The sequence below is a fragment of the Bos indicus genome, chromosome 27 (assembly GCF_029378745.1).
Source record: "Bos indicus isolate NIAB-ARS_2022 breed Sahiwal x Tharparkar chromosome 27, NIAB-ARS_B.indTharparkar_mat_pri_1.0, whole genome shotgun sequence".
Taxonomy (NCBI): Eukaryota; Metazoa; Chordata; class Mammalia; order Artiodactyla; family Bovidae; genus Bos; species Bos indicus.
In genome coordinates, this window is record NC_091786.1 from 34,816,227 (window position 1) to 34,829,121 (window position 12,895).

At 35.4% G+C, this 12,895-nt stretch overlaps 1 protein-coding gene across 7 annotated transcripts in view; it reads right to left on the reverse strand.

Moving 5' to 3' along the window:
• Positions 1–12,895, reverse strand: part of LOC109553366 (A disintegrin and metallopeptidase domain 3-like) — a 113,685-nt gene that overhangs the window by 73,687 nt on the left and 27,103 nt on the right. For all 7 annotated transcript variants that reach the window (XM_070781461.1, XM_019953337.2, XM_070781465.1 and 4 more), the window contains one exon: positions 3,761–3,823. In XM_070781461.1, the coding sequence (XP_070637562.1) occupies positions 3,761–3,823 (63 nt within the window). The remainder of the gene's footprint in view (positions 1–3,760; positions 3,824–12,895) is intronic.

The window sequence follows — 12,895 nt, forward strand, 5'->3', positions numbered from 1 at the left end:
TTGGCATAGTCAATAAAGCGGAAATAGATGTTTTCCTTGATTAGTCTGCCTCTCTTCTATTCTTCTTTTAGTACCTATTTCATTAGTTTCAGTTCTGTTATTTATGATTTCTATCCTTCTACTAATTTTGAGTTTTATTTGTTCTTTTACTAATTCCCTTAGGTGTAAAGTTAGGTTGTTTATCTGAGATTTTTCTTGTTTCCTGAGATAAGCCTGTATCAAAACCTGTGTGAAAAACTTCTCTCTTAGAAATGCTTTTGTTGTATCTAAGATTTATGGATGGTTGTGTTTTCATTTGTCTCCAGGCAGAGATTTGATTTTGTGGTGACCCATTGATATTAAGCAGTACATTGCTTAGCCTCTATGTGTTTAGTTTTTGTTTTGGAGTATTTTTCTTGTAGTTCATTTCTAGTCTCACTGCATGTGTTCAGAAATGATGCTTGGCATGATTTCTGAAATTTACCAAGGCTGATTTCATAGGCTATCATGTGATCTATTCTGTACAATGTGCCATGTGCAGTTGGAAAAATTTGCAATCTGCATCTTTTGGATGGAATGTTCCATATATATAGAATGTGTCATTTAAGGCTTTTGATTTCTTATTGATTTTCTGTCTGGATGATCTGTCCATTGATGTAAGTGAGGTGCTAAATTGCCTACTGTTATTGAGTTACTGTTAATTTCCCCTTTTATGTCCATTAATATTTACTGTATGGTTTTGGATGCTTCTATGCTGGGTGCACAGATATATACATTTGTTATACCTTCTTCTTGGATTGATCCCTATCATTATGCAGTGCCCTTGTCTCTTGTAACAACCTCTTTTTCAAATCTATTTTGTTAGATATAAGTATTGGTACCCTGACTTTTTTTCGATTTCCTTTTGCATGGAATACCTTTTTCCATTCCCTCACTTTCTGTCTGTGAGTCTTTAGATCTGAAGTGAGTTGCTTCTCAGCAGTGCATATATGAGTCTTGTCATGTATCCATCTAACTACTCTATTTCTTTTTTCTTGGAGCATTTAGTTCATTTCCATTTAAAGTAATTATTGATATGTGTGTTCACATTTCCATTTTGTGCATTGCTTTGGATTTCTTTCTGTAGGTCTTTTTTGTTCCTTTCTTCTTCTTTTGTTCCCTTCTCGTATGATTTGATGACTACCTTAATATTATATTTGGGAATCTTTTACTTTTCTTGTGTGTATATAGTATACATTTTTGCAGTTACCTTGATGTTTTTATGTAACAATCTATACATACACATATGTGTTTATATATGATTAAGTTATTGATCTCTTAAATACATTTCAAATACATTTTTAACAATAAATACATTTCAAATACATTTTTAACAACCATGTATGTATATTCTCCTCCCCTCGCAATTACTGCTTTTAATATCTTATTTTACATCTAATTTAAGTATCTCCTAACCCCTTATTATAGATATAGATGCTTTTGTTAAAAGACAAGATTCTTCCTACCTTCCTTCCAGCTTTGCACGTGAGATGATTTCCTACATTTACTGTATGTTTGCTCCCACTAGTGAGCTTTTCCTTTCATAATTTTTGTATTTCCAGTTTTGGACTTTTCGTTCATCTTAGTAAAACTGCTCTAACATTTCTTGTAATGCTAGTTCCTGAACTCTTTAAGTTTTACTTGTCTATAAAAATTTTGATCTCTAAATCAAATTTGAAGAGCCTTGCTGGATAGAGTATTCTTGGCTGTAGATTTTTCACTTTCAGCATGTTAAATACTTTGTGCCTGCCACTCCCTTCTGGACTGCAGAGTTTCTACTGAAAAGTCAGCTGATAGCTCTATGGATGTTCTTTTTGTTGTTTTTCTTTTCCTGCTTTCAGTGTCCTCTTTTCATTGTTAACTTTTGTCATTTTAATTACTATCTCTCTCTTCTCCTTTTGGGGGGCCTATAATGCACATATTAATGTGCTTAATGTTGTCCCAGAGTTCTCTTTCAAGGTTCTCATTTCTTGTCATTCTTTCTTTTTTCTGTTCGACATCAGTAATTTCCATTACACTGTCTTCCAGCTCACTGATCCATGCTTCTGTATCATTTAGTCTCCTATTGGCACCTTCACGGGTATTTTTCATTTCAGTGTTGTATTCTTCATCTATGTTTGGTTGTTCTTCATACTAATATTTTCTTGCTCTGTGTATGCATTCTTCTTCTGAGTTTTTTGATCATCTTTACAAGCACTACCCTAACCTCTTTCTCAAGTAGGTTGCCTATCTCCATTTCACTTAAACATTCTTTGGGGCTTTTTTCTTGTTGCTTCATCTGGAATATGTCTATCTAAGTATTTGCATTTGTATGTACCTGGTAGGTTGGTTGTACTTCTTAACGCTGGGGAGGAACATGTCTATCTAAGTATTTGCATTTGTATGTACCTGGTAGGTTGGTTGTACTTCTTAACGCTGGGAAGTGGCCTTTTGCAGGCATTGTGTGTTTCAGCAACCGATCCAACTTTCATCACCTTTGGTGTATACTCTAGTGGCTACCCCTGTGTGGCTGTGTGGGTTTTTCTGTTGCTGAAGGCTGACTAGGTGAGAGGTCTGTTAGTCTTGTTTGCCCCCTGGTCCAGTTGGTTGGCAGTTCTGCCTCATGCATTGGCTGCCAGGTGCTGGTTGGCAGGACCAGGTCATAAGGCAGCTGACTGTGAAACTCCAGGGAGCTCTGGGATAGTGCTGGCTCAGTGCTGTATGGAGTCAAGGTGCAGAACATTCCAAGGCCATGGCACTTCCACTGCTGGGTGAAGCCTGGTCCTGGGGCTAGTGCCTAGCTGTTGATAGGCAGAGCTGGGGCCTGGAGCCTGGTTGGAGGGGCCAGGGATCCCAGAGCTGATGTCATCATGTTCTATTATTGCTTTTATAAAAGTTATTTAAAGATTTGAAAATTTCATTTTATGCAAAAATTCTAGAATATCATGACACTTACTGACTTATACAAAATTACTAGTAATAATGGACAAAACAGGTTTTTTTTTTAAACTTATTTTCTTTAAGTGTTTGCTAAAACTAATTGTATAAATGAAAAGTTCCAAAATCAAATGTGTTCCTATGTATTATTCTTCTCCCTTTACAATTTACTAGATATTTACCCAGTGTGTTCTACAGAATGTTTACCATCAAATCATAGCCTCCCTCTCACCAACATTATGTTTTTCATAGTTAATTAGCAGTTAATTTTTTTAATTTTTTAGCATTAAATAATATCACACTGTCTGAATGTACCACAACTTATCCACTCACTTACTAAAGAAAATCTATGTTCTTTCCAAGTTTTATTAATATGAATAAAACTACTATAGCCATCTAAAAAATGATTATTTCCACCAGAATACCCAAGCAATTACACAGCACAAAATATTCTTATAAAAGATTATGTTTAATAAAAGGATCTTCTTCAATTTAGTAATAAATAAAACACTTTAAAATGAAAATTGACTTAAGGAAGTGTTTTGCCACAATTTGGGGGTGAACCCAGAAATATATGCAACTAGTTATAATCCAACAGATTACTAGATCTCCCCTTACATACAAAAATTTACATTAGTTCTAATAAATATTGTTATTGATCCCCTTATGTCATTGGAAAGCCAACTGATAACATGTCTTTATGTCCTGTCACACTGATACATATATTTTGAACAGAGTAATGTATTTCTGCATTGCAAAGATTATCTTTATATTCCTTTTCAATTTAAACAAAAAGGTATAAGGAAAATGTATCAATAATGCTTACCAAAGCTTTATCAATAATGACATGTATTTTCAGAACTCTTTTCAACAGCACACCTGAATCTTTCTGCAAAACAGAGGACATGAATTGATAAGATTTTAAAAATCTTATCTTGTTTGTAATTATCATGTACATTATACAATTATATATATGTATATATATATATGTATTTATATACACACACACACACAGGTATAGATAGATAGATAGATAGATTATAGTTACAGATGCAAACATGTAAAGATATAATTACAAGAAATATAAGGCTCAATGCCCACTGAGTAAATAATCTGGGAGAATTTGCATAAACATTTTGAGAACAAATCAGAAGCTTTTGCCTTATATTCTTGATAATTAGAATCCTCAAAAAAAGTCACTAAAACGAGGGAGGATTCTTGTTTCTTTCTCCTCAAAAACTTCTTCTAGGTCCCTGATTTAACCTTCAAGCTAAGCAAATTCCCATCAACTTTCCCCCAAATGTTCATCTATTTTGTCATCATTTTTGTACTTGCAATTATTTACCATGGCCTACTTTCAATAAAATACATGTATTTTTTAAAATTATATTATACTTTATTTGATTACTTAAGTACAGTTCAAATTAATTACATTGTACTTCATTTGGTTACAAAGGGACTAACAGCCACTAAGGAACTTAATATCTCTTCTGAATTTCATCATTAAAATACAATTTTTAAAACATACTTTGATAAGAACACAGTTACAAGAACTGGTAACAATGTATACAACCATGCATCCATTACTATCAGTAAAATAAAGAATGTTTCCATTACCCTATAAAGTTAATAGCTTATAAGGCTCAAGGCAACCAGTGATCTGCTTTCTTTCACCATAGGTTACAATAACTTATCCTAGAATTTTATATAAGTGAAATCATATGATATGTCTTCTTCTATATCTGGTTTCTTTAACTCAGCACTTGTCCGTGTTGCTGTGATTATTGGTAATTTATTTGTTTTTATTGTTACCAAGGGTGAGATTTTAGAAACATAAAACAATTTGTTAATACATTTAACTGTTAATGACCATTTGGATTATTTAAACATCTTAGCTATTGTAAATAATGTAGATGTGAATATCCATGTACAGGTCTTTGGATACTTATTGTTTTTCATTTTTCTCGGTTCAATGTTTAGAACTGGAAAATCTGATTGACATGATACCTGTATATGCATATAGAAATATAAAAATTTGATTGTTTTCTAAAGTTATTAGGTTGGCTAAAATGTTTGTTCAGGTCTTTTCATTACATCAAATGGAAAAGTCTGAACCGATCTTTTGGCCAACTCAATAATTAGATCATTCTGCATTTTTTTTGCCAAGAACTAATGTCAACTGCTCCTCACTCTTGCCTTCATTTGGTATTGTCATTCTTTTGCATTGCATCCTTTCCTGTAACTATGTGCTGGGAACTCATTGAGATTTTAATTTGCAGTTCCTGTGTAATTAATGATGTTGACCATCTTTTCACAGCCTTTGGCTCATTAATTTGGTTTTTCCTAAGTCCCCTACTAGAAATTTTGTTTGGTTTGACACTTAAGTTTACCCTCTAATTCAATTTTTTAGAATAAGGATTTCCATGTGGAAATCCAATCTTTGTGCATAATTTGATGAAGACGTCATTTTTTACTTTCCAAAGACCTTAGCACCTTTGCATATAATCATTTGGGCAAGAGCACATGGCTATACCTCCCCTCTATGGTATTCCACTGTTCCACACATAAACCAATACCACAGTATGTATCTCCAGAGCAGAAGTCAGAAAACTATAGCCTATGGTATACCCTCCTCAGTTCAGTTCAGTCGCTCAGTTGTGTCCAACTCTTTGGACCCCACGAACTACAGCATGCCAGGCTTCCCTGTCCACAACTAACTCCTGGAGTTTACCCAAACTCATGTCCATTGAGTCGGTGATGCCATCCAACCATCTCATCCTCTGTCATCCCCTTCTCCTCCTGCCCTCAATCCCTCCCCGCATCAGGGTCTTTTCAAATGAGTCAGCTCTTCACATCAGGTTGCCAAAGTATTGGAGTTTCAGCTTCAACATCAGTCCTTCCAAGGACTGATCTCCTTTAAGATGGACTGGTTGGATCTCCTGGCAGTCCAAGGGACTCTCAAGAATCTTCTCCAACACCACAGTTCAAAAGGATCAATTATTCGGCGCTCAGCCTTCTTAGTCCAACTCTCACATCCATACATGACCACAGGAAAAACCATAGCCTTGACTAGATGGACCTTTGTTGGCAAAGTAATGTCTCCGCTTTTCAATATGCTATCTAGGTTGGACATAACTTTCCTTCCAAGGAGTAAGCATCTTTTAATTTCATGGTTGCAGTCACCATTTGCAGTGATTTTGGAGCCCCATCAAAATAAAGTCTGACACTGTTTCCACTGTTTCCCCATCTATTTCCCATGAAGTGATGTGACCGGATGCCATGATCTTCATTTTCTGAATGTTGAGCTTTAAGCCAACTTTTTCACTCTCCACTTTCACTTTCATCAAGAGGATTTTTATTTTTAGTCCCTCTTCACTTTCTGCCACAAGGGTGGTGTCATCTGCATATCTGAGGTTATTTATATTTCTCCCAGCAATCTTGATTCCAGCTTGTGTTTCTTCCAGTCCAGCGTTTCTCATGATGTACTCTGCATATAATTTAAAGAAGCAGGGTGACAATGTACAGCCTTGACGTACTCCTTTTCCTATTTGGAATCAGTCTGTTGTTCCATGTCCAGTTCTAACTGTTGCTTCCTGACCTGCATACAGGTTTCTCAAGAGGCAGGCCATGTCGTCTGGTATTCCCATCTCTTTAAGAATTTGCCACAGTTTATTGTGATCCACACAGTCAAAGGCTTTGGCATAGTCAATAAAGCAGAAATAGATGTTTTTGGGAACTGTCTTGCTTTTTCCATGATCCAGCAGATGTTGGCAATTTGATCTCTGGTTCCTCTGCCTTTTCCAAAACCAGCTTTAACATCTGGAAATTCACAGTTAATGTATTGCTGAAGCCTGGTTTGGAGAATTTTGAGCATTACTTAACTAGTGTGTGAGATGAGTGCATTTGTGCGGTAGTTTGAGCATTCTTTGACCTTGCCTTTCTTTGGGATTGGAATGAAAACTGACTTTCTCCAGTCCTGTGGCCACTGCTGAGTTTTTGAAATTTGCTGGCATATTGAGTGCAGCACTTTCACAGCATCATCTTTCAGGATTTGAAATAGCTCAACTGGAATTCCATCACCTCCACTACCTTTGTTTGCAGTGATGCTTTCTAAGGTCCACTTGACTTCACATGACACGATGTCTGGCTCTAGGTGAGTGATCACACCATTGTGATTATCTTGGTCATGAAGATCTTTTTTGTACAGTTCTTCTGTGTATTGTTTCTTGCCACCTCTTCTGCTTCTGTTAGGTCCATAGCATTTATGTCCTTTATCAAGTCCATCTTTGCATGAAATGTTCCCTTGGTATCTCTAATTTTCTTGAAGAGATCTCTAGTTTTTCCCATTCTGTTGTTTTCCTCTATTTCTTTGCATTGATTGCTGAAGAAGGCTTTCTTATCTCTCCTTGCTATTCTTTGGAACAATGCATTCAGATGCTTATATCTTTCCTTTTCTCCTTTGCATTTTGCTTCTCTTGTTTTCACAGCTATTTTAAGGCCTCCCCAGACAGCCATTTTGCTTTTTTGCATTTCTTTTCCATGGGTATGGTCTTAATCCCTATCTCCTGTACAATGTCACGAACCTCTGTCCATAGTTCATCAGGCACTCTGTTTATCAGATCTAGTCCCTTAAATCTATTTCTCACCTCCACTGTATGATCATAAGGAATTTGATTTAGGTCATACCTGAATGGTTGAGTAGTTTCCCCTACTTTCTTCAATTTAAGTCTGAATTTGGCAATAGGGAGTTCATGATCTGAACCACAGTCAGCTCCTAGTCTTGTTTTTGCTGACTGTATAGAGCTTCTCCATCTTTGACTGCAAAGAATATAATCAATCTGATTTCGGTGTTGACCATCTGGTGACGTCCATGTGTAGAGTCTTCTCTTGTGTTGTTGGAGGAGGGTGTTTGCTATGACCAGTGCATTCTCTTGGCAAAACTCTATTAGCCTTTGCCCTGCTTCATTCCGTATTCCAAGGTCAAATTTGCCTGTTACTCCAGGTGTTTCTTGACTTCCTACTTTCGCATTCCAGTCCCCTATAATGAAAAGGACATCTTTTTTGGGTGTTAGTTCTAAAAGGTCTTGTAGGTCTTCATAGAACCATTCAACTTCAGCTTCTTCAGTGTTACTGGTTGGGGCATAGACTTGGATTACTGTGATATTGAATGGTTTGCCTAGGAAACGAACAGAGATCATTCTGTCATTTTTGAGATTGCATCCAAGTACTGCATTTCGGACTGTTTTGTTGACCATGATGGCTACTCCATTTCTTCTAAGGGATTCCTGCCCACAGTAGTAGATATAATAGTCATCTGAGTTAAATTCACCCATTCCCATCCATTTTAGTTACCTTAGGGTTTTATGATAATGTCTATTCTGTTATTCACCAGTTCTATTGTCAATGGCTTTCATTTTCAAAATGGCTTTGTTTTTCTTTTATGTCTATTTCTTGAGCACTTCCAGGATCTTTAAACAGACTGTGAAAGCGTAGACTTGTGAGTACTAAAGAATGGATCTCTGGGGTTGTATTATTTAGACTAGAATTTTAATGCTGTAACTTACAATAATAATTTGAACTCTCTAGGTCTCTGCTTCCTTCTGAAGAGAGGGATAATTGTCCTTGCTCTCAGAATTGTAGAAAGAAATGGAAAGACAGGGCATACTGTCAAGGTCTTACAACAACAGGTGGCACCCTGTACATAAATATATAACAATATCAATATTGTTTTTAACTCATTTTAGATCATGTAATTTGTGTTATATTTTATATTTATATTTGTTTTTATGTCCCATGTTTATTACTTTTGTATTATTCTTTCAGAATACATTCATTTCTTTCATGTCAAACTTTTGTTGAACAAATGGTGGGGATAATTGACCTACACTATATTTGGTTCATAAGAAATGACCAATTTTTCAAGAATGATATTGCTCCTTCTCTGAGAGAGAAGTTGGTGAGAGATACCTATTCAGCTCAGGTTAATCAAGATGGGGATTCAGACAGTCTTCTCCCTTTACTCCTATCTGAATTCAAATACTATTGGGGACACTTTGAGGCCCCGAGTTGAAGCTGGAAAAGGAAACAGCTAGCATTTTCATCTACCTTGGTCTTTGCATGAGCAAAGCCCACACATCATGTTAAACCACTGACAGAAATTCATCACTTCATTGTATTTGACCTAATAGTGTTTACTCATGAAGAATACAGTTTGAGGATAATAGCTTACAAAGTTGTCCCATCTCCTGATTTGACAGATAATTCAGTGTATTTGACAACTACTCCTTAGAAATGTGGTTGTGTTGTGGCCTGCTAATCTTCTCATTCCTGGTGAGATTAGAGTCTCTCTCTGTTATTCTAAGTGTGGTTTGTTTTACACATTAGGAAGGGTATTAACAATAGGGAGGAAAGAAATGGTTTTAATGAAAAATATCAGTTATATAGTTCTGACTGGGTAAATAATTACAGGCTGAAAACTACCTTGCCTTATTTTAAGTAATTTTTGTGTTGCCTTTCAATCTTCAATATTGGTGCTAAGTAGTTTCATGCCATTCTACATTGTGTTTATACAGAAGAAATCAGATATTTAAAAATGCTGATTCAGAACCCCTGCTTAAATCATTTTGATTCTCAATTTCATTTGTATTGGAACTCATACTATATCACCTGCATTGCTATTTTAATTGCATATCTTATCTCTCAAATTTCCTTGTCATTTTTGTTTATACTTTAGTTGTGTGTGATTTCTGGAATTTTCTGTGATGAACTTTCCTGTTTTTACACCTGTGTAGCATGCTTTTAATTCCCAAGAACTGTTATCTGCTGAATTTTATTTTTTAAACAGTGCTCTGTTCTTATTTTGTGGATGAAATATTTTCTTCACCCTTTCTGAGTATGGGCTTCCCTAGGGGCTTAATCAGTAAACAATCTGCCTGCAATGTGGGAGACCTGGGTTTGATCCCTGGGTTGGAAAAATCCCCTGGAGGAGGACATGGCAACCCATTTCAGTGTTATTGCCTGGAGAATCCATGGACAGAGGAGCCTGATGGGCTGCAGTCCATGGGTTCACAAAGAGTCGGACATGACTGAGAGACTAAGCATAGCACACCTCTCTGAGTATATTGTCATGTTGCTTTCTTCACTCTCTCTCTCCATTCCTTAGTGCCTCAAGATTAAACATTTTGAATTTTTCCATGACAATATCTACCATATTAAATTGTTTCATCCTGTGTCTAGTTCTTCTCCATATTAGGTATTGACAGCATATTGCAACATCCATGACCACATATGGAGGTTATGGGCTGCTGTCTTCAGAGAGGGTAAATTATCTGGAATGTTTAATGGGAAACCTTGCTGTCAACATACTTAGTTTTGATTCTTTGGGGTGGTTCAATTCCCTCCTGGATTCTAATGAACATCTTAGAATGTTTAAAACCATTTCCCAACATCTAGTGTGTCAAGTTTAATATATTCACACAAATTTTGGTATAACCACCTTCTATTATGATTTACAAAGACATCTATGCCTGGTGACCCCACTTCACACATTCCACACAAGAAAAGAGTCTTAGACCAGCTGTGAGTTTACAGCAGAAACAATTGTTTAGGAGAGGAAATTAGGTTTTATATGTATTTTTAAACTTATTTTCAACCACCTGTCTTCCTAGACCCACCCTTAATATCATTTCCTTAGGTATTTGGACTCATAGTTAAAAAGACATTTCAGTAGTTGCCTTGTGCAAGGGTCCCCAGTCTTGGGCCACCAATCAGTAACAGCAGTGACATCCCTGGTTTCTTCTTAGTTCTGAAATTTTAGTGTCTTTTATTTCATATTGCATTCTATTTTGTATCCAAATTTTCCATATTTAGCTCCAATTACCTTGTTTCAGTACATGAGAAACTACTGGTAGCAAATACTAATAGTAGTAGTAGGAGCAATATTTATTGATATTCATCAATCACTTACATTTCTGACATACTATGCTAAGTAATTTTTAATTACAAATTTATTGAAACTTTAAAGTACCCGTGTGACTTGGGTATTATTTTTATTACTGAATTTTTACAGATGAGAAGATTTAAATATAAAAAGATAATATGCTGCTGCTGCTAAGGCACTTCAGTCGCGTCCGACTCTGTGAGACCCCATAGATGGCAGCCCACCAGGCTCCCCCGTCCCTGGGATTCTCCAGGCAAGAGTACTGGAGTGGGGTGCCATTTCCTTCTCCAATGAATGAAAGTGAAAAGAGAAAGTGAAGTCGCTCAGTTGTGCCTGACTCGTAGCGACCCCATGGACTGCAGCCTACCAGGCTCCTCCGTCCATGGGATTTTCCAGGCAAGAGTACTGGAGTGGGGTGCCATTGCCTTATTACTCTGCCAAATACTTGTGGCTACAGCCTAATTGACTAGAACTTCAAGCTATGGCAGCTGGAATTGTATGTTACCTTTGCCTCTGTCAACCCCTCTTTTATTGCTGACTCTTCAAGTCAAGTTGGGGGGTTCTAGTGCAGGGCTATTTGTCTTTGCCATAACATGTCAATCCATTTGGGTTTTCCCACTGCCATAGAGGAGGGTTCATGGAAACCTTTAAAGTTATTTTATGTGACAATGCTCTGCTTCAGTTTTGAAAATGGTCTTCAACTGTGTCAGTGTTGTACTGCAACAGGCAGATGGCATAGGGTTGGGAGTCACATCTCAGTTCTATTAAAAAGGACATTTTCATTTCTATATATAACTATATTTTATCATTTTTATGACATTCTGAAAGGGTAATTTTTAAAATCTGCATTTGTACTAGTATTTTTGGCAAAATAAAAAATATTAAAGCAATAATGAGATGAAGATCATAAAAAATTAAATTCACATTTCATATTATAATTTTGTTTTGCCTCTCTAAACAGGATATCCAATTTTGATATGAATATGTGGACAGAGTTTCATTTTCGTAACTTTTGATGGCAAAATGTAAAGTTGTGCAAACATTCTAAGTAGGAAGTTAGAATATATATCTAAAAATCTTGGAAATATGCCTATTTCTAGATAAAAGCATTTTTAAGAAAAGTGTGAATGTTCGAAAATCTGGTACATTCATGCAGTATTTCTTGATTGAAGTTAAGAATATAAATATGCAAAATATACCATAATGTTATAAAACATATGTTTTAAATTTATATATATATAACATATATGTATATGAAAAACAATATATCAAAATGATTGTCCTGGATTTCACAATAGCTTTTTGTCTAGAGAATAGTATTATGGTCAGTTCTTATTATCCTTCTGCTTATATTTAAATTTTTAATAATATTAACTAACATTCATTTAAGATAATAAGAAATGCAATGTAACTTAATGATAAGTGAAAACTTATATTATCCTCTTAATAGCACAAATGAAATTTCAAAGAAAAATACATGATTAGATAATTTTTTTCTTAAATCTTCCTTTATAAATCATCTTTATAACTAGACACAGTAAAAGAATTAGAACCAATGCCTCAAAGTTCTAAGAACACTATGTCTAGGCAATGAGATATGGAACAATTCTTGCCTCGTTTGTACTTTTGCATTTTCTATCAAAATTAACTTTTATTTTTACAAAGTTAATAAAGTTACTAAATGGCAAAACAGGCGACACTTACAATCAGCAAATTGGAGTACCATTATATTTTTAGGATGGAAATTCAGTTTAAGAGTGGAACTGTGCTACCCTAGAATTGCAATGACTCCTAAATGCAATAATAAATAGAAGAAGGTAGAAAACTGGATTTACATGTTAATCAAGCAAGATGGGACTATTAGATATTAAATGACAAAGGTCATTATCAAATTTCTACATAATATTTTCATTTAATATTTGTGTATATTTGCATAAAAATACTTAAAAGGAATATCTGAAGAAAATACTTAAAATTAGGTATATGTGAGAATTTTGAATTATATATTTACAGCTGTTACAC